Source organism: Diadema antillarum, unplaced genomic scaffold, assembly GCF_040938485.1.
Source record: "Diadema antillarum isolate AM-2024a unplaced genomic scaffold, OU_Dant_1.0 scf00000092, whole genome shotgun sequence".
Classification (NCBI taxonomy): Eukaryota; Metazoa; Echinodermata; class Echinoidea; order Diadematoida; family Diadematidae; genus Diadema; species Diadema antillarum.
In genome coordinates, this window is record NW_027270981.1 from 1,042,458 (window position 1) to 1,070,239 (window position 27,782).

A 27,782-nucleotide genomic window follows, 5' to 3' on the forward strand; every position below is an offset into this window, starting at 1 on the left:
CAAATAGTAGGGTGCACACTTGAAGTGCGGTAGACCATCCCACACACAGGCAACTGATGCTGTGGACCCCTTGCAGTTAAAGCCCAGGTGATCATGCAGCGATGGCCAGCAAGTGATATCATTTCTTCAAAATGAGCCATAAAAATGAAAACATGGAACCATGTTTGTAAGTAGGTCTTAAAGCTGTAGCAGTTACCAGATGTAGAATGATGTAGAAGCGCTGCTTTACAGGTACCATTGTAGAGCCCTGGAGGTTATAGTTGTCCACAAGTTGTCTGTGACCTACTAGCACAGGGAGTATTCAGTTTCTCATTGTTTCCAGGTCCTTGATTGATGGTCAGTTTACATAATGCACTCCATAGCAGTTTCACTAGCACATCATAAGTGTAATTCACAGTGTTCTCTGACACACAAATAGGATTGGAAATATGACTATGCATTTTATCACATCCAATGCCAATTTGCATAAAGCAATAATCGAAAGTGCATAGCTGGTTAATCATCTATACAAATGGCTGCCTCAAATGTCAGTGCATGAGTCTTGTCTACCAGAAATGATTTATCGCAGTTTCAGTTCTGGTGAAGGCAGGACTTAAAAAACTGTAGCTCTGATGGCTGGAATGTATCGTGACTAATGGAGATCTCTTTTTTTGTTACTACACTTTGTAGTTGCAATGTTTATATTAATGGGGAAGAATTCATTTCAATAATACCATCAGGAGGAAAGTTTGTTGTGTTTGTCCTACATTTTTGCAAGGATGGATGTACAGAACACTTGACTCTTGCCTCACGATCACGCGGCCCAGGTTCAAACCCAAGTCTGGACTGAGCAATGTTGTGTGTAGGCATACCGTCCCCTCTAGCAAGAGGCAAAACAATCTGTCCCTCAGATAGAACATTAAATGGAGGTCCCGTGTATGAGAGAGTAGCAACTCATGCACGTAAATGATCCTGCTTCATTCATTCATCGCAAAGAGCAGGGTGTTTAACCTGGTGAAGTGGTCCCCCACCTCACATCCAACTGGACCCCATGGAAGACCAGCTTAACATAGCTGAATGTGGGCTATCCAGCCATCTTCTCAGATGGAAAAGGAACAAACAAACAAACTGACAAACTCTGACAAGTAGAGTTTATATATCAATTCTGCACTTGAGGGCCAAACAAAAAGTTAGCGTTGCGTGCCTTTTTATGTGTAAATTTCAGGAATTGATTTCATATCGTGAGATTTCCTTGTATGGCTGAACAGTTAAAAAGAAGAGATCTGATGACTGGACAGTAGAACAACTTCAATGCGTGGCCAAATTGGATTTAATCAAATTAGTTCTGTGACATATTTACATTTTATTGCATCACACAAGGCTTCAAAAAGGAAACACAAAACAAACATTTTAGTTTTTACTACTTTTCCCAATACTTAATCACTACATCAATGCCAGAAAGAAAATTTGTGATAACAGAAAGGACCCAATATAATGTGTTTGTTTTATACGAGACTGTGGTATTGATACATTTTTAAGTCAATTAAGAATCAAACACATCTTAATAGCTTTTGTTGTCACAGTTACGAATATCTAGAATTGGAAAAAGAGACAATTATAACATTCTACAATATACAATTTGTCCGTGCAAAATTTAAATCAAACGTATACTGTAAAAGTGAAAATTTTTGTGGTGTTCAAATTTTTGCCCATTTCGCGCAACGAGAAACTAGTGCAAAAACAAAAACACACAAAAATTTTTCCTTGCCATATGTTCCAGTAGTTGTCTTGATTCTGCAGAATTAAAAATATGCTACAATCTTCTTACACGGCAGAGCATGAAAAATTAGTTTGGCAAAAATATCCATTCCACTTTTACAGAACATGACCAATTGTCTGTAGAAGACGATATAATTAACAGTGTACTGCTCCCTTCAATTAATGTTTGAAGACTTTAGCCTTCTTGCCAACGTCAACATATCCTCTTTGCTAACAGTGTGTAATGAGTTCACAGTCAAGTAATTCATGCATATTTTGTGGATATGCATGATGTCAGTTCAAATGTGTAACATTTCAAGGTAGTAATTATAATTAGTTTGTTAAATTTAACTCCTTATTTGAATACATAATTTTGGTACTCACAAATTATAGAAACTGCTGTGACACAATTCAGATAACTTTTTTGATGCCGAACGCCATAATGATATCATAGGTTGCAGGAAAAAGAAAACCAGGGAATAAAAACCTCCTATTCCAAGAAGACCTATTCCTGACAAGATTTCTCATTATATATAGAGAGTGCCCCATATGACTCCATTGTGTGAGGACTGCTAATTCACTCTGTAAGACTCGGCTGAAATTGATTTTGTATTTTCAAGAAACAAAATGTCTTGAATGATGATAAGAATGAAGATGAGGAGGATTCATCATGAACATGTAATACATTGTATATTAGCATATCAAATGTTACTGTCCGAAGTGTTTCAAAGCCATTAAAATTCAAACAGTGTATTGAAGCAAATATTTACATATGACATACAATCAAATATATAGCATAATGCTTACCTTACAAATCTACACATTTAAAATGATTGCAGATTACAGACATTCACATGTTTCTCTGGTACATATTGCTTGATGTGTCCTTATTTCTGTATTCTTTTAATTTATGAACTTCACTCAGTGTTCACATAGTAGCATATGTTGCAAAAAAAAACAAAACAACAACAACAAAACAAAATTGAGGAATTATTTGTTACAGAGGCTAATTTTCAGCAATCCGAAGAGACATCTAGATATGTGTTTTACATAACTATAATCATGATATGGGGAACCACTGTGTTGTCCTCTCTGTGGGAATGTCTTTTGCATCATATTTCCTTTCTGCATTCTAATGTCCAGATTTCACAGAGTCTGTGCTATTTTTCAATTTGCATCTGTTCTTATGAAAGCACAAATACAGGTAAATTTCATAATTTAACAAAAGCACAAATACAGGTAAATTTTGTAATTTAACGTAAAGCAGAAACCCCCAATACACCAGAGAAATAGACAACTTAACAACCAACCACCAACCAACAAACCAAGCTGTCTTACTAGTTTGCACAGTATACATTTTATACCGTATCATCAGTCATGCATTTCTTACATTCAAACAGTTAAAAAGGCATTTCTCTCTGTTGATAAATATGAGTGTACCCATGTCTAAAACAGTCATTAATGTAGTTATGATCACTTAAGATGTCATTTGTCAACATAATTAGATACCAATAGAAAGGGAAAGAGTTCCTCTTTCCTCACAATCAACATTGCGCTTTCTACAGTTGACGATTATGAAATAGTAATCCTCCAAAGTTGGATTACCTTTTTTGTTGATACACACTGAATAAGGAGCAGTTATCAAAGATTTCTTTTTCTGTTGTAATAGGATACATGTTCAGCGCCCCAAAAATAGAGAAATAGCAAAGAGAGAGGAGAGAAAAAAAAAATCTCTGCAGAAAAAAAAAAAAAACCCGTTGACAGACTTTTTGCCACATATGTAGATGTAGCTAGGGCGCTATTCACATGGCAGTTGCCCTATGTGTAAAAAAAAGAAAGTAGTGCCATCTGTATCCACTGAGAGAAAGTGCCAGGTAATTTAATTTTCTAAGGTTTCAGTCAAGAGCTCATTAGATTTGTTTTTATAGTGGATTCTCACGCAACGAAGAAAAGGAAGTAACTGCTATAAATTCATCTTTGATGAGGATGTAACATACATTGTTAATGGCTGACAGCAGATCTTTGCATAGTGAAGACAGAGGAGTGTTGATCCAGTAGCATACGCATATTTTGTACATAAACTCTCACAATAGGTCTGTTATTCTTTTTAAAGTTGATTTCACAATTAGGGTAGGATAGAACAGAGTGCCAAGAGGAGATACAGGAAATATATCTCGCAATCATTGTTTAAGGTTAACTTTATTACCAAGGGCTGTTCACACAAATGCAAAAATAACAGTTTTACAAAATTAATTTTTGCAAGTGATGTGAAAACCGATGATAATTCTTAATCGCGTGTGGACACAAAATCACAGGCCACATGGTTATCGTGATCCCTGGTGTTGTTCCAAAATCAGTACATCTTCATACTCATTTTCAGACCTTCACAATAACTTCCCAGAAAAGTAAAACAAAGGACAAAAAAGGACAAGTATATTATGTATATTTTTAGCAAGGGGGGAAAAAGGAATTTTCTGGTTCATGATTCATCAGACCTATTCAGGTTATTCACACCTTTCCTTTTCATCCCAAAATTGTGGTGATGATAGAACTAGATAAAGAAATTGTCCACTGGTCATATCCTTAAATTATATTGTGCTGTGAATCAGTGACAGAAGTGCACAAATCTGTTCAACAAGAGAGGTTTTAATCTTGGATTTTTTTTTATATCTTTAATTCCCATTATCATCTTACCTATTAGGTAGGAAATTTGATTTATATGCACGGTGATACATTCTTCCAACTCACTGGAAGATTCTTGTGAGATTCATCAATGTCTGGCATTTAACAGAGGTCAGAATATAGTAGGGTTAACCAAGCCTCAGCATCAACTGCATTTCAACATAAGGGTTATTGATATTAGCTGTGCACATCATTTTACCACTGTCTTTGGCTTCCTTTCAATGGAGAGTGAGACCTTGTACCTACTACAAACTATGTGGGGGTTCAGTTGAGCCTGAAGCGGGTGTAGAGTTGGTATTTGACTGAAGTCAATACGGCGGTTTCACCTTCAAGTAATGCAGGGTGTACACAGTGGAATCGTGCAATCTATGCGTCGTGGGAGAGCGGTGGTATGAAGTCTTGATTTGTGGCTTGATACATTATGGCACCTAACTGCCTTCCCTTTCCTTTGGTGTCTATTGTGTCAGGTGAAGCGCCTTCGAACCCAACAATGGGGGCAGAAAGATTTTATGAATAGCTCTCGAGGATCATGAAATCAATACTAAGTCATTGGGAAAGGTTCATCAATATTACCAAGTCTGCAAGTGGGTTTTCAACTGCAAGGCGATACCCCCCCCCCCCCCCTCCCAACACTCCCTAGTGTTGTTACAGAGATTTGGGGAAGGTTGACTGAGGTAAGACAAAGTCTTATTTTGAACCTTTTTGTTGAATATATAGAGTAATTTTGGACAATTAAGTGTGGACTTCCAGGGTGTTGCCAAGTTTGACTTGGTTTGTCACTTCATTGACTTTGTGCATTCTCTAGATCTCTTCATGTAATCTACTCAGTTTATTCAATGTAGCAAAAGACATGCTGTATTCATGCATGTATATAGTTTGCAATTTTAATTACAATAGTTAGAGTAAGTCAATGAACTTTCTGTGTGTTGAAGATTATGTCCCTTCAATTTAATGGGAATTTTCCAGGTTTTTCACCTATTGTACATAACCCTATTTGTCAATTTCTAACACCAGAGATACTGCAAATTAATGGAGCTGTATTCTCTATACAGGAATTGCATTATTTATCACCTTGTTTGATCTGAAGTTCTTCTCAAGCTTGGCCCAAAACAAATCCTGTCTGTATTCATCTTCTTCCCATTCCAAGTACGGTCTGTTAGCGCTCAGGAAGAGCCGTACAAGATAGGGAAGTTGGTCATCTTCAACATCCTCCTTGAAGATCAGAATCACTTTGTCCAATTTGGTTTCATTGATATGTTCTAAGGCCAAGCGAATCTTGGTCATAAACCATTGCTCCTCCACCGACTCATTGCTTATCACAAGAGCTGTCTTGAAGCTGTTTTCTAGGGCATGATGGATAGCGTCTACTAAGTACATACCAATGTGAAGATAGTCGTCACCCCAGAGAATGCTATCAAACTGAGGAAATCTTTCTTCCACGGCTGGTCTCATGACATTGTTGACCCAGTCTTCATCCCCATCAGAGAACATGATATTAAGCTGGTGCCTATAGTCCTCTGGTTGTTGATTGTCTTCCACTTCCTCATATCCCAAGATGGCTAGCTTCAGGAGATAGAGCCGGTAGCGAAACCACCAGCGCTTATAGTATACGACTATAGCCATATAACCCACAATGACAAGGACCAGGGAAACTGATACTATAAGAGTCACATTTAAGCTACAGAATTCTTGAGGATCAAAGAGTAGAAAAGGATGATTGACTAAAGTTTCAAAAGAGGATCTTGAGCAAACAGTCTTATTTGATTGCATAAGGACAACATTGCTTAGCTCAACCCACTTTCTGAACCATGCTAAATCGCATGTGCATGAGAGTGGGTTTTGTGATAAATCTAAGTGTATAGTGGTAGGAAATAATGTACCAGGAAATATGGTGCTGAGGTGATTCTCAGATAGAAATAGTTTAAAAAGATGAGGTGTGTCATTGAACAGTGTGATTGGCAAAGACCTAACTGAACTCTTTTCAAAGAAAAGAGTTCTGAGACTGTGGAGACCATACAGGGTATTTGCAGATGGCTCTTTAATTGGGTTACCCCTTAGATACAATGTTGTCAAGGAAGTCAAATTGTTAAATAGTCCTGGTTTCAGTACTTTGATCTCAGAGTCAGAGATATCCAAGGATTTCAGGCTTGTCAGTGAACTGAAGGTTCCAGGTTCCATGTTGTTCAAGGAATTTCCCTGCAGGTACAGCCCCTGGAGTACTGCTTGACCAGCAAACAAGGAATGGTTTGTTTGGGTATCAAACAAACTTTCACTTCCTAAATTGTTGAAACGCAAATGAAGTTTTTGCAGTGACTCGGCTCCAGTAAACTGATGTGTGGAATTCAATGCAAGTTTTGTATATGACAGATCCAGTATTTGTAAGTAAGTCATGTCACGGAAATTTTCACACAGGTAAGACGCTTCTTCTGAGATCAGATACAACTCTTGCAAATTTGGTGTGTGTGCAAATAAAAAAGGAGAATATCCTCTAATCTTGTTGTGAGACACAGTTAGAACTTTGAGATTTGTGAGTCCCCTTAACATGCTGTGAGGAATTTTATCTAAACTATTGAAAGAGATGTCTAAAGTGAGCAGAGTTTTAGTGGTCCAAAGTCTGTAATTGCAGGAGAAAATCATGTTATTAGATAGATCAAGGTGTTGTATCATAGACAGCTGTATGAAGGAGCCAGGATGCAATATGAGAATTTTATTATGGGAAATGTTCAACTGGAGGAGGTTTTCATTGCAGTGAAATGCACCCAGTGGCAGAGAAGAAATATGATTTTCAGATATGTCCAGGATTTGCAATGAATGAAGTCCACAAAAAGATGTGTTTGCAATATTTGTGATCCTGTTCTTCTGTATCAAAAGACTTACAGTGTGATAAAAACCACAAAATGCATAGTGAGGGATTTCAACTATTTCATTGCCAGTCAACTCAATTTTCATTATGTGAGGTATGGGAACTGTATCACATGTAGACTTGTTCAGTGGAATTATCTCCTTTAGCAAAGTGCCAATTAGGGTCAGTTTCTTAATCTTTAAGCTGCCCATGAATGCTAGCACTTCAAATTTGTTAATATGATTAACATCAAGTAAAAGTGAATTAACGGTTGTGAGGTCCGAGAATACCCCAGGTGTCACTTCATTTATTTTGTTATACTTGAGGTCTAAAATGCGCAGGGAGTTATTTTGTAATGGCAGAAAAGCATGATGAGGAATGGATATAATATTATTCAATGACAAGTTTATTTCAGATATTTTCTTCCACCGTGAAACTGACTGAAAATCAAAGGATTGTATTGAATTTTTCATTAGAATCAATGTCTCTAAGTTTGATAAGTTTTTTATTGCAGTTACAGGTACAAAAGTAAACAAGTTATTTCCTAAATCTAAGAGACCGAGATTCTTATTAGAACATAGTAACCCAGGCTGAATTTGTGTCAACTTATTTCCTGAAAGAGATAATATTTTGAGATGAATGAGAGGTGTGAAAGCAGCATTTTCAATATGAAAGATTGCATTTTTCTTCAAATTTAAGGTGACTAGATTCCAGATGGGTGCAAAGGAGTAATTTTGTAATTGCGTTATAAGGTTGTATGATAAATCTAAAGTGATCGTCCTGTTTGGGAGGTCTTGGGGAACTGACTTCAGATGGCAATGATTGCAGTAGACCTTGATGACTCGGCTGGTCTCTTCATAGGAGCAGCAGTTGCGTTGGAGAGACATCATCTGGTTTGGTGGGGAGGCAGCTGACATCGACAGTAGGAACACCACCCACAGCATCAGTAGAATGCAGCACAGAGCACATATTGAGGAGTGCATCCTTATGGCAGTCATGGTGCCCTCAAAATGGTATTACTTTAGCTTCCTGCAAAAATATGACAGCACTAGCAAACTCCGCAGGGTATTAAAGCAAGCTGTTGAATGTTCGCAGTCTACAGGAATATCATCAGATTGCTGCGTCAGGAATTCACAGAACTCCAAATAGCACTATGTAGCTGCTTCCAGTTCTAGAGTGCATATATATTTCAAATGTCAATGAGTATATAGTCCCAGCAGCATATTTTGCAATGACCTCTTGCAGTTATTGGCACACCTGCATATTCATTAGTGAGGAAAGATTGCTCTGATAGAAGACTGGAATATGTTTGCAGAGAGTATCTAGGCCTATGTAATATGCTCAGATTGCTGGTTGTGAGGTACAAAAATGTCATCTAGTTCTTGAACAGTATCATGTTGTGATATATTCATATCTTAACTGTCAGTATCCAGTATTACTAAGCTAGTCCAACAATCACATGCTGACCCAATGGTTGAAATGTCCTTATCTCAGTCTTGAAAGAATAAGTGTACAAGTGTTGTACTCACAGAAAGTTCGCTTAAGTCGATCAGATTGCACTCTTGTGACACCATGCATAAGGGCAATATGAGGTGGCTTTCTCGTTCACTGTATCCCAGTCTGTCTTGCACTAAAGATTGAAGCTTTAGGTTTTTGCGCTATGTGAGTCGAACTGGTATGAGCAGTTTTGTCTGCCATCACGCTGCACCCTTCCGTCTAGCGAGAGGCAAAAACACTGTCCTTAAATTGGACCAGATGTGAAATGGAGGTCTGATTCAAGAAGAAGTCTTGACTCATGTATGCAGAAGATCCCACCACATTCCTCTTCGCAAGGAGTAGGATGCACACTCAAAATGGTCCCTCCCTACACACAGACGACTGATGTTCCAGACCCCTTGTAATTCATCACACCCGCAGGTGATCAGCAAGGGCCAGCAAATGGTATAAATTCTTCACACAATGTGCCACAGGAATGAGTGCATAGGACCATGTTTGTTTTTATGTCTTTAAGCTTGTTCCAGTTACCAGATGCAAAATGGAAAGCTCTAAAGTTAAGTAGCTGTGCGTGCAGGAACAGGTATTAAGCCAGGAGTTGCAATGACCTCGCACAGGAATTGACAGTGACAATAATATTTTTGTAAGGTCCGAGATTGATGGTCCGTTGTCATGACTACAAGTTGCACTGCATGTCTCACTATTGTGTCTCCTGTGGGGAGGTAGTCAGTGTATGAAATAATTATAGGTGTAATTCTAGAATGTGTTCTCTAACACAGAAATGTTATTGCGCAGTCAGAGCAGATTCATTCGCCAAATAAATCATTTATGAGACTTTCAGTTTTTGGTAGAGGCAGGGCTGTAAACTGTTGCTTTGATATCTAATACCCGGTATGTGTATTCAATAAAGATTACTTTGCGAATCCTGTGCTTTATTGATGGAGATTTAATTTCATGAATACCATCAGGAGGAAAGTCTCATAGTTCTACATGATTTAAAGAAGGGATGTGCAGATCACTTGACTCCACCAAGTGCATTTTCAGGCTCAAAATTCATATTTTAAACTTTGAATATGCTTGCAAAAATTTCTACCTAGTACCTACCAAGAAAGCTGTGATAGATTGCCAAGATAATCAATCATTTTGATCGTTTTGAAATCAAAAGTGTGGAATAATTTCAATCATAGCACATGACTTTATTACTGAAGTGCCTGTCCAGTTCAATAGTGGCTAGGTATCAACTGTTACTAGTACATAATGATTGAATCATGCCCTAGCAGTAGTACATCTACAATGTATTGCATTGCCTGCAGCAAACAGGCAGCATGCAATACCCTCTCGCATGATGGATTATGCTGTGGCCATTTACTAATCAATGCTAATGATTTTTATAAATCACATAGCAACCATCATTGTGTATCATCCAAGATTGCAATACTTCAGACATACCTTTTATGGTAATATTTGCATTTTTGTCATTACCCAACTGAAATCCAGGGCGGTGAGTTGGCTCAGTTTATAGCATGTCTGCCACCACAGCCAAATGTTTGATTGCTTAGTCTTACCGAGCAGTGTTTTGTGTATTGAGAATAAGAGACAAAACACTCTGTCCCTCGGATAAGACATACAATAAACTGGAGATCCCATGTGTAAGAGAGTCACTACTCATGCAGGTAAAAGATCTCACTTCATTCATCACACAGAGCAGGGTGCATAGCCCAATATCAATTTCACTAATCAGGGATGCCAGTTTTCCGGCAATAGCCGGAATTCCGGCTTTTTCATATTTTGGTGTCCAATTTCCGGCTTCATGATATTATTTCCGTCTGTGTGGGAAAGCCGGAAAACACGAGAAAGAAACAAAGAAAGAAAGAAAGAAAAACGAAAAAATATGATCATCTAAACTTACGGGACATTCACTTTCACGATTTCCGTAGTATGTTTCGCATATACTTGGGCATGAGAATATCACAAAACGACTGTCATGCAAAACTAGCGCGATGTTGCTGCTGCTAGCTGGGCCATGGGACATGCAACACGTGCGATGATAGCGATCGAACAGTGTGTGGTGTTTCTATGCGATGTACTACTAGTATGTGCGGTCGCGGTGCAGGAATCATACTGCGCTCTCGCTATAGCAACAGCGCTGAGACGGTGTGGTGAGTCGATTGAGTCGGCTGAACGAAGCAAAACTACGGATTTTACGGCACTAGGACTTCTTTATTTTTGCTACAAATTTTTTTTTTTCTAGAATACGACCACATTATTGTCTAGAAAGCGTTATACCAGCACGTGCAATCGCGATCGAACAACATGTGGTGTTTCTAATTCTAGGCGATGTATACTGCGGTGCATGGATCATGCTGCGCTCTCGCTGTAGCTACAGCGCTGAGAGAGTATGGTGAGTCGATCGAGTCAGCTGAACGAAGCAAAACTACAGAGTTTACGGCACTAGGACTTCTTTATTTTTGCTACAAATTCATTTCTCTGGATTAGATTTGAGGAAAGAAGAGCCCTCAGAAATGCTCAGATTGCACCAGAGAGCATCTAAGAACCCCAGAGCTTCCAGGGCCCTTGAGCGGGCCCTGGACCCCAGCCAAAGGGACTTCGCGCTTCGCGCTCGTGATGTGCGCTTCGCGCACATCAGTTTCGTTCACAAAAAAAATTTCCGGCCCAAGAGCAATTTGCCACTGGCATCCTTGACTAATATGACATTGATGTAATATGCAACCCAAGAAGGTACATAACTTGAGACATTTTCAAGTGGAGCTGACACTTTGTACAGAGTGAAAATGCACATGAAAGTTCTTGTCTACACTTTACATATTGAATGTTAGAGGCAGCTCATGAATATTTAGTGCCGCGAAGAAGGCTTCAATTTGCGAAAATTTCGTGCCGTGAAAATATCATGCTTTACAGTAGTGCATTATCAAAAATGAAATAAACCTTTGCATACAGTGTGGTAGATGCTTCAGGAACAATAGGTTGTTAGCCATGCAGCTATAGGAAGAGCAGAATACTTTTGCATAATTACTAATTTCATATGCACCTAAATTGCATAAATGACCCCGCGAAAAAACAAAACAAACAAAACAACAAAACAGCACGTCTTATAAGTCCTGTTTACCTCTGGGAACAGTGATTTCAAAAATGTTCATGATTTCACATTTGATGCATATGTGCAGGTCTGTTGTATCACATAACATTCTACCATATAAAATTTTTACAATAAGGCCTAAAATATGAGGAGATCTGGAAACATTTTTGTTAAATCTATTTTTCACATTTTGTGTACTTAACAATACTTAACATCGATTATACGAATTCATTTTTTTTTTTTTTTTACAGTAGTTTCTGTTTCTAACTCACATTTTAGAACTATCTAAAGCACTAATGCTGGATTTGTGTGTCATCTATGATACAAATGGTAAATTATGCCTTAAAGCTTTTGATTTAAATCTAATTTCAGGGGTCATAAGCCATGCTTTGCTGTAATCTTTAAAACGCATGAGCATTGCCAACCATGCACATGGTATTAAAAAAAATGACGTAATTCAAGAATGTCTTCAGCGGTCTCTTCAAAAAAGTGGTCTTCTGTGGTCTTTCCACAGTCTTTCTGCAATCTCTCAATGAGCACTCAAGGGTTTTGCTAGTCGTATATTTATCTTCTGTTAGTCTTGCAAGAAGCCACATTTTTGGAGGTCACTAAATATTATTGAGAGATCATTGAGGAACCATTGAAAGACTAATCTCTCAGAGATCTTGAATAAATCATAATCTCTAGAAGATCTCAGGGAGTATGCCAGATGATCTTTCAGTGATCTCTCACAGTAGTCTTAGTGGTCTCTCAGTGAACTTTCAGCAATTTTCAAGGTCCCACGTAGATCTCTGAAAAATTTGCTAGCAAATTAATTTTTGATTCTTCAATAATCTTTTGAGGGTTCTTAGAACCATTCCACATAGACACTTTTTTTATCTGGTCTCGGAAACAGGTTGAGGGATCTTGCCACTTTGGGTCTCTCACATCCCATTTATACAGGGCATCAAGAGCCCTCCAGGGGCACTCCTGATCCCCTCTGAGCTCTGTACGAACTGTCAGTCACGACCTGGGGTGCTCTAAAATTATGACCCCCTCCCCTCTCCAGCCTTTAGGCTCAAGAGTGCTCCTGATGTGCCCTAACCTCTTGATAAATGGTCACCAACATTTAGAGCACTTGATCAGGGGGGGCATTTCATGAAGGAACATGTCAGATAAAATATCTGACAAGTCAATTATATCCGACAAGTTTTGAGAAATTCTTTAGTCAGATTGGCTGGTTTCTCTGAACTTGTCGGATATGACTGACTTGTCGGACATTTTATCCGACAAGTTCCTTCATGAAATGCCCCCCTGGAAGTGGTATTTGGTGCACCGGAAGTGTGCCCCTCTCAGCCGATTTGCATGTGGTCTGAGCAAGTGGTGATTCTCCGTCTATGAACAGATTTAGAGGGGCCTATTAAAGTCAAAGCGTTTCAGGAGCACTCCTCGGCCCAGCTTTGTGTATAAATGGGGTATAAGTGGCCTCTCAAGGGTTTGCTTTATGCAGAATAGGGTCCCTCATTTATGTCACACAAGGGCTAAATAGAGGAAATACATAAAGTGACCATATTTTTGTCTTTCACGCTATTCCCAAAACTCAGCACATTGATGCCAAAAAGAACATTTCTGGTAACAAGTAGGAACCAGTAAAATAAATTTATTCTTTAAACTGATATTGACACAGTTCAAGTTTAATGAACAAAACCAATGATACATCTTACAGCTTCCATTCATATAATTTTAGATTTTTAAAAAGGATACATTCTACAATATGTACCCATGCAAATTTGATTCAAGCCTACATACAATTATAGGCAGCAGGTATATATCATGGTGCACTCGTGTACTGCAGCTTTTGAAATATATTTGGCGACGTTTACCATTATTGTTTACATCAACATGCTCTTTGCTGACAAAATGCATAGTGAGTTGTGAAAGTGAAGATCTTGCATCGATTTTTGTGGGCATCAGGTAGTAGTTTATTAACTAATCCAGCATAGTAACTGATCCATCATAACCTCACATATACTAAAGTAGGTACTCAGACACATAATGCTCTATTACAATTCAGATAACGTTTAAGATGATGAATGTCATAATGATTTCAAGGTTTGCAGAGAAAAAAAAAATCGAGAAAAAAACAAACCCTCTCACATGTTGGTATTGTAGAGCTATTCCCATCAAGATCTATACATGTATTGTAACATGAGAATAGAGTACTAGTGCCCATTTCACATTACACCCTGTATTCAGGTCTCACAGATTAAAGTTGCACAATTAGCCCTGCTAATTTGGTCTGTGAGACTTGGCTGCAATGAAATTAGATATTTTGCAGGTATGATTGAACAGGTGAATGGCTTGCATGATAGTAGAAATAAGTATGACGAGGACGATTACTCGTCACCATTTATCAAACATTATACATACAGAATGTTTCAAAGTACTTAACATTCCACAGCATGCAGTACATTGAACCACTTATTACCGTATGACATACATACATACTGAATGTGGCATACTACGTCTTACAAATATACACATCTAATGTAATCAAGTAAGTTGTTCCAAATGTATGTATGCATAATCAACACCAATGTTTGTTGTTTTTTTTTTCAGTACAGATGACTGAAACTACTTGGATGAAAATATTTGTGAAGTAACTTTTTTTAAATGATTTTTTTTTTTTTTAATGATCCATCAGGCCACAGAGTATTCACATGCTGGTCTAGAAATATGCTGATATAAATATGTGTTCTATTTTTACCCTTTGAAATAATGTTGCTTAAAAGAAATAATTTTTCATATTTTGAATGATAGAAATCTGAAATTATTACTTTCAGTAGTACCAGCAAGCATTCAGAAATAAAATGAATTTGTATTTCTTGCTGATTGATGTCACTGAGGTCTCTATGTCAAACTAAATCTCTAAAGTAGAAAGTGTGGACTTCCAGGGTGTTTTGACTTTGTTTGTCACTTCATTGAGTTTGTGCTTTCTCTAGATCTGTTCATGTAATCTACTCAGTTTATTCAATGTAGCAAAAGACATGCTGTATTCATGCATGTGTAGTTTCCATTTTTTATTACATTAGTCAGAGTAAGTCAATGAAGTTGCTGTGTGGTGAAGATTCACCTTCAATTTGATAGGAATTTTCCAGGTTTTTCACCTATTGTACATAATCCTATTTGTCTATTACTAACACCAGAGATACTGCAAATTAATTTAACTGTGTTCTCTATACAGGAATTGCATTGTTTATCACCTTGTTTGATCTGAAGTTCTTCTCGAGCTTGGCCCAAAACAAATCCTGTCTGTATTCATCTTCTTCCCATTCCAAGTACGGTCTGTTAGCGCTCAGGAAGAGCCGTACAAGATAGGGAAGTTGGTCGTCTTCAACATGCTCCTTGAAGATCAGAATAACTTTGTCCAATTTGGTTTCATTGATATGTTCTAAGGCCAAGCGAATCTTGGTCATAAACCATTGCTCCTCCACCGACTCGTTGCTGATCACAAGAGCAGTCTTGAAGCTGTTTTCCAGGGCATGATGGATAGCGTCTACTAAGTACATACCAATGTGAAGATAGTCGTCACCCCAGAGAATGCTTTCAAACTGAGGAAATCTTTCTTCCACGGCTGGTCTCATGACATTGTTGACCCAGTCTTCATCCCCATCAGAGAACATGATGTTAAGCTGGTGCCTATAGTCCTCTGGTTGTTGATTGTCTTCCACTTCCTCATATCCCAAGATGGCTAGCTTCAGGAGATAGAGCCGGTAGCGAAACCACCAGCGCTTATAGTATACGACTATAGCCATATAACCCACAATGACAAGGACCAAGGAAACTGATACTATAAGAGTCACATTTACGCTGCAGAATTCTTCTGGATTAAAGAGTAGAAAAGGATGATTGACTAAAGTTTCAAAGGATGATCTTGAGCAAATTGTGTTATTCTGTTGCATTAGGACAACATTGCTTAGCTCAACCCACTTTCTGAACCATGCTAAATCGCATGTGCATGAGAGTGGGTTTTGTGATAAATCTAAGTGTATAGTGGTAGGAAATAATGTACCAGGAAATATGGTGCTGAGGTGATTGTCAGACAAAAATAGTTTAAAAAGATTAGGTGTGTCATTGAACAGTGTGAGTGGCAAAGACCGAACTGAACTCTTTTCAAAGAAAAGATTTCTGAGACTGTGGAGACCATACAGGGTATGTGCAGATGGCTCTTGAATTTGGTTTCCCCGGAGATACAATGTTGTAAGGGAAGTCAAATTTTGAAACAGTCCTGGTTTCAATATATTGATCTCAGAGTCAGAGAGATCCAGTGATGATAGGTTTCCCAGTGAACTGAAGGTGCCAGGTTCCAAGTTGTTCAGGGAATTTCCCCGCAGGTAAAGCCCCTGAAGCACTGCTTGACCAGCAAACAAGGAATGGTTTGTTTTGTAATCAAACAAACTTTTGCTATCCAAATTGTTAAAACTTAAGCTTAGTTCTTGCAGTGATACAGCTCCAGTAAATTGATAAGTTGAATTCAGTGTAAGTTTTGTGTTTGACAGATCCAGTATTTTTAGATTTGTCATATCACGGAAAACTTCACTTAACAGAGAGGCGACTTCTGAGGTCAGATACAGCTCCTGCAGATGAGGTGTTCGTGCAAATGCAAATGGAGAATATCCTCCAATTTTGTTGTGAGACACATTTAGAACTTTGAGATTTTTTAGTCCCCATAACACACCATTAGGAAGTTTATCTAGACTGTTGAAAGAAATGTCTAGAGTGAGCAGAGTTTCCGTGGTCCAGGTTTTGTATGTGAAGGAGAGAATCAGGTTATTGGAGAGATCAAGGTGTTGTATCTTAGGCAGCTGCATGAAGGAGCCAGGATCCAACATGATGATCTCATTGTGGGAAATGTTCAAATTGAGGAGGTTTTCATTGCAGTGAAATGCACCCAGTGGGAGAGAAGAAATGTGATTTTCAGATATTTCCAGGCTCTGCAATGAATGGAGTCCACAAAAAGATGTGTTTGCAATATTTGTGATCCTGTTCTTCTGTATGCTAAGACTTACTGTGTGATAGAAACCCCAAAATGCATAATGAGGGATATCAATGATTCTATTGCCACTCAACTCAATTTTCAGTATGTGAGGAATGGCAACTTCATCACGTACAGACCTGTTAAGTGGAATTATTTCCTGCAGCAAAGTGCCATATAGTGACAGTTTCTTAATCTTTAAGTTACCCATAAATGCGAGCACCTCAAATTTGTTAATATGATTAACATCAAAGGAAACAAGATTAACAGTCGCAAGGTCTGAGAATACACCAGTTGTCACTGCAGTGATTTTGTTATAACTGAGGTCTAAAGCGTGCATGGAGTTGTTTTGTAGTGGAAAAAAAGCATGATGAGGAATGGATTTGATATCATTCCTTGACAAGTTTATTTCAGATATTCTCTTCCACCCTGAGACTGACTGAAAGTCAAATGATTGTATTGAATTTTTCATTAAGATTATAGCCTTTAGCTTTGATAAGTCTTTAATTGCAGTTAAAGGCACAGAAGTAAACAAATTACCGCCTAAATCTACACGATAGAGATTCTTATTAGAACGTAAAAGCCCAGGATGAACTTGTGCCAACTTATTTCCTGAAAGAGATAATATTTTGAGATGAATGAGAGGTGTGAAAGCAGCATTTTCAATATGAAAGATTGCATTCTTCCTCAAATTTAAGGTGATTAGATTCCAGAGGGATGCAAAGGAGTAATTTTGAAGTTGTGTTATAAGGTTGTATGATAAATCTAAAGTGATAGTCCTGTTCGGGAGGTCTTGGGGAACTGACTTCAGATGGCAATGATTGCAGTAGACCTTGATGCCTCGGCTGGTCTCATTATAGGAGCAGCAGTTGCGTTGTAGAGACATCGTCTGGTTTGGTGGGGAGGTAGCTGACATCGACAGTAGGAATACCACCCACAGCATCAGTAGAATGCAGCACAGAGCACACATTGAGGAGTGCATCCTTACGGCAGTCATGGTGCCCTCAAAATGGTATTACTTTAGCTTCCTGCAAAAATATGGCAGCACTATCAAACTCTGCAGGGTATTAAAGCAAGCTGTTGAATGTATGCAGTCTACAGGAATATCATCAGATTGCTGCTGCAGGAATTCACAGAACTGCAAATAGCACTATGTAGCTGCTTCCAGTTCTAGAGTGCATATATATTTCAAATGTCAATGAGTATATAGTCCCAGCAACATATTTTGCAATGACCTCTTGCAGTTATTAGCACATTTGCATATTCATTAGTGAGGAAAGATTGCTCCAGAAGACTGGAATATATTTGCAGATAGTATCTAGGCCTATGTAATATGCTCAGATTGCTGGTTGTGAGGTACAAAAGTGCCATCTAGTTCTTGAACAGTATCAAGTTGTGATATTCATATCTCAACTGTCAGTATCCCGTATTACCAAGCTAGTCCAACAATCACATGCTGTCCCAATGGTTGAAATGTCCTTATCTCAGTCTTGAAAGAATAAGTGTACAAGTGTTGTACTCACAGAAAGTTCACTTAAGTTGATCAGATGGCTCTCCTGTGACACCATGCATAAGGGCAATATGAGGTGGCTTTCTCGTTCACTGTATCCCAGTCTGTCTTGCACTAAAGATTGAAGCTTTAGGTTTTTGCGCTATGTGAGTCGAACTGGTATGAGCAGTTTTGTTTGCCATCATGCTGCTCCCTTCTGTCCAGCGAGAGGCAGAAACACTGTCCTTAAATTGGACCAGATGTGAAATGGAGGTCTAATTTCAGAGAAAGTAATGACTCATGCATGCAGATCGAAGATCCCACCACAGTTCTCTTCGCAAGGAGTAGGATGCACACTCCTCCTCACATACTGACGACTGATGTTCCAGACCCCTTGTAATTCATCACACCCGCAGGCGATCAGCAATGGCCAGCAAATGGTATAAATTCTTCACACAATGTGCCACAGGAATGAGTGCATAGGACCATGTTTGTCTTTATGTCTTCAAGCTCGTTCCAGTTACCAGATGCAAAATGAAAAGCTCTAAGTAGCTGTGCATGCAGGAACAAATTGTAGGCCACGAGTTGCGATGATCTCGCACAGGAATTGACAGTGACAGTAATATTTTTGTAAGGTCCGTGATTGATGGTCCGTTGTCATGACTACAAGTTACACTGCATGTCTCACTATTATGTCTCCTCTGGGGAGGTAGTCATTGTATGAAATAATTATAGGTGTAATTCTAGAATGTGTTCTCTAACACAGAAATGTAATTGGGCAGTCAGAGCAGATTCATAGCCATATAAATGATTTATGGGACTTTCAGTTTTTGGTAGAGGCAGGGCTGTAAACTGTTGCTTTGATATCTAATACCCGGTATGTATTCAATGAAGATAACTTTGCGAATCCTGTGCTTTATTGATGGAGATGTATAATTTCATGAATACCATCAGGAGGAAAGTCTTGTAGTTCTACTGATTTAAAGAAGGGATGTGCAGATCACTTGACTCCACCAAGTGCATTTTCAGGCTCAAAATTCATATTTTAAACTTTGAATATGCTTGCAAAAATTTCTACCTAGTACCTATACCAAGAAAGCTTTGATAGATTGCCAAGATAATCAATCATTTTGATTGTTTTGAAATCAAAAGTGTGGAATAATCTCAATCATAGCACACAACTTTATTACTGAAGTGCCTTTCCAGTTCAATAGTGGCTAGGTATCAACTGTTACTAGTACATAATGAGTAAATCATGCCCTAGCAGTAGTACATCTACAATTTATTGCATTGCCTGCAGCAAACAGGCTGCATGCAATGCCCTCTCACATGATGGATAATGCTGTGGCCATTTATTAATCAATGCTAATGATTTTTATAAATCACATAGCAACCATCATTGGGTATCATCCAAGATTGCAATACTTCAGACATACCTTTTATGGTAATATTTGCATTTTTGTCATTACCCAACTGAAATCCAGGGCGGTGAGTTGGCTCAGTTTATAGCATGTCTGCCACCACAGCCAAATGTTTGATTGCTTAGTCTTACTGAGCAGTGTTTTGTGTATTGAGAATAAGAGACAAAACACTCTGTCCCTCGGATAAGACATACAATAAACTGGAGATCCCATGTGTAAGAGAGTCACTACTCATGCAGGTAAAAGATCTCACTTCATTCATCACACAGAGCAGGGTGCATAGCCCAATATCAATTTCACTAATATGACATTGATATAATATGCAACCCAAGAAGGTACTTAACTTGAGACATTTTCAAGTGGAGCTGACACTTTGTACAGAGTGAAATTAATATTCTATTCAATTGATGTCAATAGCAAATGACTTGGAAACCAAATACAATCACAAGACTGAATCAAGCGTTGTTATTTTTGCTATTGAACAATATGAAAATTATACCATCCGTATGTACAAGGTGTACATTTACATAGAATTAAACATGCATGTTTACTTACGTGTTGTTTATTTAAACCCAAATGTTTAGTGCATTTATGTTAAAAGTGAAATAAATCTTTATATACAGTGTGTAGATGCATCAGGAACAATAGATTGTTAGCCATGCAGCTATGGGAGGAGCAGGATAATTATGCTTAATTACTTATTACATATATGCACCTAAATTGCATAAATGACCCCGCAAAAACAAACAAACCAACAACAAAGAAACAAACAAAAAAGCACGTCTTAAGCTTTTGATTTAATATTTAATTTTGAGGAATCATAAGCCATGCTTTACTGTAATCTTTAAAATTCATGGGCATTGCCAACCATGCACATGGTATAATGCAAACTATGGTAAAAAAAAAAAATGACATAATTCAAGAGAGTCATTAGCAGTCTCTTAAGAAAAGTGGTCTTGAGAGGTCTTTCCACAGATTTTCTGTGATCTGTCAATGAGCACTCAAGGGTTTAGCTAGTCTTATAATTATCTTCTGACAGTCTTACAAGAATAGCCACATTTTCGGAGGTCACTTAAGATTATTGAGAGATCATGGAGGTACCATTACTAATCTCTCAGAGATCTTGAATGATCTCTTGAAGATCTCAGGGAGTATGCCAGATAATCTTTCAACAATCTCTCATTAGTCTTATTGGTCTCTCAGTGAACTTTCAGCAATCTTTAAGGTCCTACATGGATCTCTTAGAAATTTGCTGGCAAATTTTTGGTCCTTCAATAGTCTTCTGAGGGTTTTTAGAACCATTCCAGTTGTAGTCTCGGAAACTGTTGAGGGATCTTGCCACTTTAGGTCTGTCACATCCCATTTATTCAGGGCATCAAGAGCCCTCTAGGGGCACTCCTGATCCCCTCTGAGCTCTGTATGAACAGTAGGTGGGTCTTCATGAGCTCAAGCTTGAAGAATAGCGCACTTATGGGGGATCAGAGAAATAAGCCTGAAGTCAGCTGAAATGTGCAATCGCGTCTTTACCAGCTTGAGCTTCAGGCATGGCACGGTCGGGTTTATAAGCTCAATGCTGGCGCGAACACACTCTGACCTGACTGCCTACATTCCAGCGTGGTGCGCAACGCATGCAGTGCCGATGTTTAAGCTCGAGCTGATGAAGACGCGTTAAGATTAGCATGCTATTTTGCAAATCAGCTGGCTGTTCTGCAATTAAATCCAAGATTGCTTTGGCTTATTTTCCGATCGGAATAGGTCACTATTTGGTGCAAAATTAGCGGGCTATTTTCTGATCAGGCTAATTCTTTGGATCAGAAATAGTGGGCTATTCTTCAAGCTCGAGCTGATGAAGACCCACCTAGTCAGTCATGACCGGGGGGTGCTCTAAAATTACGCCCCCTCCCCCCCCCCCCCCTCTCTAGCCTTTAGGCTCAGGAGCGCTCCTGATGTGCCCTGAGAACCTCTGGATAAATGGTCACCAACATTCAGAACACTCTGGAAGTGGTATTTGGTGCACCTGAAGGTCACCATGCATGACATTTATGGTGTGCCCCTCTCAGCCGATTCGCATGTGGTCTGGGCAAGTGGTGATTCTCTGTCTATGAACAGATTAGGAGGGGCCTATTAAAGTCAAAGCGCTTCAGGAGCACTCCTCGGCCTAGCTTTGTGTATAAATGGGGTAGAAGTGGCCTCTCAAGGGTTTGCATTATGTGAAATGGGGTCCCTAATTTTTGTCATACATGCAAGGTCTAAATAGAGGAAATACAAGGAGTGACCATATTTTTGTAACGTTATTCGTTACTCCGAAATCTTAGCACATTGATGCCAAAAAGAACATTTCTGGTAACAAGTAGGAACCAGTAAAATAAGTTTATTCTTTAAACCGATATTGAAGTTTATTCTTCAAACTGATATTGACACAGTTCTAGTTTAATCTAGAAAGCCAATGATACATCTTAGCAGCTTCCATTCGTATAATTTGAGATTTTTAAAAAGGGTACATTCTATAATATGTTCACATGCAAATTTGATTCAAGCCTACGTATACATACAATTATAGGCAGCAGGTATATATCATGGTGCACTCGTGTACTTTTGAAATATATTTGGTGACGTTTACCATTATTGTCTACATCAGCATGCTCTTTGCTGACAAAATGCGTAGTGGGATGTGAAAGTGAAGGTCTTGCGTAGATTTTTGTGGGCATCAGGTAAATTAGTAGTATTAACTTATCCAGCGTAACCTCGCATATATACTAGAGTAGGTACTCACATAATGCTCTATTACAATTCAGATAACGTTTAAAATGATGAATGTCATAATGACTTCAAGGTTTGCAGAGAAAAAAAAATTGAGAAAAAAACCCTCTCACATGTTGGTATTATAGAGTTATTTTCATCAAGATCTATAATGTATCATGAGAATAGAGTACTAGTGCCCATTTCACATTACACCATGTATTCAGGTCTCACAGATTAAAGTTGCATAATCATCCCTGCTAATTTGGTCTATGAGACTTGGCTGCCATGAAATTAGAAATGTTGCAGGTATGATTGAACAGGTGAACGTCTTGCATGATAGTAGAAATAATTATGACAATGACGATTCCTCATTACTATTTATCAAACATTATATATACAGAATGTTTCAAAGTACTTAACATTCAAACATGCAGTACATTGAACCAATTATTACCGTATGACATATGCATACTATATGTGGCATACTACATCTTACATACATATATACATCTAATGTGATCAAGTAAGTTGTTTCAAATGTATGTATGCATAATTGATACCAATGTTTTTTTTCTAGTACAGATGACTGAAACTACTTGGATGAAAAAATTTATGAAGTAATCTTTTTTTAATGTTTTTTTTTTTTGATGATCCATCGGCCACAGAGTATTTACATGCTGCTCTAGAAATATGCTCATATAAATATGTGTTCTATTTTTACCCTTTGAAATAATATTGCTAAAGAAAAAATTTTGAATGATAGAAATCTGAAATTATTACTTCGTAGTACCAGCAAGCATTCAAAAATAAAATTAATCTGTATTTCTTACTGACTGATATCACTGATATCACTATGTCAAACTAAATCTCTCAAGTAGAAACTGTCAAATCTTCTGTATTGGCAGTTTCTTTGATACATCCTTCGTCATGCAGTTACAAATTTTGACACAATCACAAAGTAGCTAGACATAGCATGCAGTCTACAAGATCAAAATATATACTTAACTGAGCAAGAAAGAAAGATAAAACACAACAAAACGTATTGACTGCAGTGTCAGGAATGTTGGTCAAGCACATGATTGTTTACCTGACTTGCACAGTATGCGTTGATGAAATGATCTTGTTGATTAGATTTCATTGTACCCTTACCTGTTCCATTTGATCTTGATAATTAGATTTCATTGGAGCCTTACCTGTTCTGTTTATTCACTATACAATCTTCCTCACAAATTTTCTTAAAAGCACATGGTGGACAAGTACTATCCATGCTCAATAGCTGATGGTCAAGACAGAAAAAAAAAATATGGTGATGGTACAAACAATTATTTAAGACTGAACCTTTGCAATGATATATATTTCACACAATCAGAATTCAGCTTTCAAGACTTATACATAAGTGTTTTCCCCTTAATTTCAAAATAAGACACTTCATACAACAGAGTTTTGGCTTGATTGAACAGTTCTAAAGAAAGATATCTTCTTAATTGTGCATTTGCATCAGAATTATCTTGGTGTTACATACTGCAGAATTTGTTTGCACTTTTGTTGTTGGTAGAGAACCATGGTAAATGATACTGCAGTTAATTCACTTGGTAGAGTGAGGTACCCGCACCTCGTCAGGGTTCCAAATATCGTCACCCTGCATAAAATTGCTACAATTAGTGCACTGAACAAAAATTTACACCTGGGACTGTGTTCAGTAGGCTTAAAACTTTGCAGGGTTACCACAGCCAAGCAAACTGAGGTGGAAACCAAACAGTTTTTCTTGAAAATCTTACATTTACATAAGGAATGTGTGTGATCAGTATCATCACACACACCCATATATCTTTTACGTGCTTGACTATGGGAGAGCTGGGTTGAAACATGCATCACAAATATTAACTGTGACGAGGTGCGGGTCACCCAAACAGAAACACCTTGGTATTCCTGATAAACATTGCGCATGACCGTTTCTACCATGGGAAAAGAAACAAAAAGTCTAATTCACATGAGAGCTGTACATTGGTGATAATACATCACATAATTCACATTCACATCTCAAATTATGTGCATTTTGTGCAATGTTTGAAATATCACCTTAAGTACCACATTATGATGTATTTCACTGTGTATCTGCATTCACATAATGAAATACCACTGTATTTCTTTATCAGTGTGAAAGCACATACCTGTTGCTTGAGGTCTATGCATGAAAATCAGGCAATCTTATCTTAATGTCATCAACCCTGCCATACATCAATCTGTGTCTTTTAGCCTTCCCTTGTAAAGACATTTCCTTTTCAGCTCACAGAATTCAGCATGATTCAATTGGTATGTAATTGAATTCCTCTCGTATGAGCTTGTGTCGAAATTGCTCCCAGAACAAATCTTGCCTGTCTGTATTCTTAGCCCACATCAAGGTAGCTCTGTTGGCATTCAGGAGAAGTCGTACCAGATAGGGGAGTTGATCGTCGGAGATTTCCTCAAGGAAAATCAGTGTGACTCTGTCCAATCTGGTCTCATTAAGGTGTTCCAGAGCCATCCGCACCTTGGACATGAACCATGTGTCTGCCACTGACTCGTTGCTTAGTACGAGAAGGGTCTTGTAGCTGATTTCCATGGCATTGTATAGGGCGTCCACGTAGTGCATACCAGCATTCAGGTAGTTGTCAGCCCACAGAATGTTTGTGAAGTATGGAAACCTCTCTTCCATAGCAGGCTTCATGGTGCCATCGATCCATTCCGCATCAGCATCGTTGAACATGACATTGAGCTGGTATTGGTAGTTGTCGGCATTGTGCTCCTCAAGGTCCTCATATCCACGAATGGCCATTTTCATGAGGCAGACCTTGTTCCTCAGCCACCATCGCTTGCGATAAGCAAGCACACAGAGGAGTGATAGTACTATGAGTACCAGAAATGTTGTCACAATAGGCATGGCCAGACTCACAGCGCAAAGCTCCTCAGGATGAAACTGCAGGAGGGGTTTGTTGGCAGTACCCATCGTGGATGTCCTTTCACAGACAGTCTTGTTAGCATGCATAAGTGCAATGTTATCGGTGTCCAGCAGAGTTCTGAACCATGCCAACTCACAGGAGCAGAGAATTGGATTTTTGGACAAATCAATTTCCACATTTTTTGGGAATACTGTGCCTGGAAGCACAGTACTCACATGATTCTGTGACATAAATATTTTTGAAAGATTAGGTGTGCTGTTGAACAGTGTGACTGGAATAGACTGTATCAAATTGTCTTGAACAAAAACAGAATTAAGTTCTTGCAAGCCACAGAGTGTTTGTGTGTGCAATTTTATGAGTTGGTTGCCATGCAAACGCAAACTTGTGAGATGAGTAAGGCTATCAAACAGTTTTGCTTTGACAGCTGTAATTTTAGAATTGGAAATATCCAATACCTTGAGTTTAGTCAGTGGATCAAATGTACCAGGCTCCAATTTGTCTAATGTGTTGCCTCGCAAGAAGAGTTGTTCCAAAGATTTCAGGCCCAAGAACAAGGATGACTTATTGGAACTGTTGAACAGCTGCTCACTGGTTAATTTGGTGAAACTCATGTCAAGCATTACGAGGGATGCAGTACCACTAAATTGATCTGTTGAATTCATCTTCAGAGGAGACTTGGATAGGTCCAGTTTTTGCAGTTCATTCATGATACAGAAATCCCCTCGTAGATAGAGGTATTTCTCATTTACAAGCACCAGTTCTTTCATCGTCTTTGTGTGAGCAAATGCTGAATTAAGGTCAGACCCAATATCATTGTGAGACATGTTCAGATACTGCAAATGAGAAAGTCCCCCAAATGAATACTTTGTTAAATGTGTTATTTTGTTGAAGGAGATGTCAAGATTTTCAAGTTTTGTTATAGAGGGAAATTTCTCCTGACTAAGCCCAATTACATTGTGAGACAAGTTTAGAAGGAGTATTGAATACAACCCCTTAAAGGAGGCAGGATTTAGTGTCCTTATCCTGTTGTAAGATATCAGTAGTTTAAGGAGATTTGCATTGCAATGAAAGATACCATTTGGCAGGGACACAATCTCATTATGTGATAGGTCAAGAACCTGCAAGGATTGTAGTCCACAGAAAGATGTGTATAGGATGCTCCTAACCTTATTGCTCTGTATAATTAGAGTATGTGTATTATTCAGTCCCCAAAATGCAAACTCAGGAATTCTCTGAATGGCATTGTGTGTCAAATCTATGATCTTGATGTTTGGAAAACTGAAGTTGTATGATGATGAATTAACAGGGATTATTTCCTCAATGGATGAGCTATGTAGGGATAACTCAATGATATATGCTTCGCCCATGAATGCCAGGACCTCAAGCGCTTTAATGTTCATCCCATGGAGCAAAATGCTGCTGACGAAAGGAAGTTCAGAGAATAGCATTGGTCCTAGCTTATGAAGCCGCTTGTTTCTACTCAGACCTAAAGATGACAATAAACAATTCTTCAGAGGTAGAAAGTCATGCTGTTGGATAGATGACAGGTTGTTTTGCGACAAATCGATGGATATATTGTCCCATCTAGATAAAGGATCAAAATGGAGGGACTGTATCCTGTTCGCTGAAAGAGAAAGTTGTGTCAGCTTTGGTGACCCTGCAAAGGCTGCACTGGGCATTGAAGTCAAATTTGTCTTTATGAGAGGCAGAGTTTCAAGGTTGATGTTTGCATGAAACCATCCATTTTGAATTTCGGTTAACTTGTTGTTTGATAAAATCAGTATTTGAAGTTGTTCAAGAGAGGAGAAGGTGCCATTTTCAATGTGAATGAGCCGGTTATATGCCACAATTAGCTTGAGGAGATTTCCAAGGCTTTGAAAGGAATTTTGCAGAAGTTCTGACATCCAGTTATTAGACAGATTCAAAATGACAGTATCATTTGGAAGGTCTCCAGGAACTGCCGTCAAGTTTAGTTTTCTACAGTCAACATTAGTACCTTCTTTACTGCAATTGAGACAACAGTGATCTTTGCGGAACACCGTTCCTTTTCTTGTTCCGATCAGTTCTGATGAAAACAGGCCTCCTATCCATAGAAACGTGAAGAGGTAGAATGCAGTGCAAATGTGAGTATGCATTGTGGGCTCCCTCAGTCATCAATGCCTGAAGAATTGCTTGAAAACTCATTGAATGTCATTACTCCTTGAATAAGCAGTGAGACAATTTATCATTACAGAGATGGAACTCGTCGTCAATGGAAGTTATACCGCCCAAAGTGGTGACAGACACCAAGAAGATGCACTGTGAAGAATATGTGAGAAAGTAAAT

General features: G+C 38.4%; 4 protein-coding genes across 4 annotated transcripts in view; 1 reads left to right on the plus strand and 3 right to left on the minus strand.

The window, feature by feature from the left end:
* The window catches only part of LOC139718269 (cilia- and flagella-associated protein 337-like), a 130,972-nt gene that overhangs the window by 61,998 nt on the left and 41,192 nt on the right, over positions 1-27,782 (plus strand). The gene's annotated exons all lie outside the window — the stretch shown is intronic.
* Positions 609-10,965, minus strand: LOC139718301 (uncharacterized). Its single transcript, XM_071629784.1, has one exon. The coding sequence runs from the start codon at positions 8,257-8,259 to the stop codon at positions 5,464-5,466; it is 2,796 nt and encodes a 931-aa protein (XP_071485885.1). The 5' UTR covers positions 8,260-10,965; the 3' UTR covers positions 609-5,463.
* On the minus strand, positions 12,108-19,059 carry LOC139718302 (uncharacterized). The gene has a single exon (XM_071629785.1). The coding sequence runs from the start codon at positions 17,861-17,863 to the stop codon at positions 15,068-15,070; it is 2,796 nt and encodes a 931-aa protein (XP_071485886.1). The 5' UTR covers positions 17,864-19,059; the 3' UTR covers positions 12,108-15,067.
* On the minus strand, positions 23,426-27,448 carry LOC139718303 (uncharacterized). Its single transcript, XM_071629787.1, has one exon. The coding sequence runs from the start codon at positions 27,359-27,361 to the stop codon at positions 24,815-24,817; it is 2,547 nt and encodes an 848-aa protein (XP_071485888.1). The 5' UTR covers positions 27,362-27,448; the 3' UTR covers positions 23,426-24,814.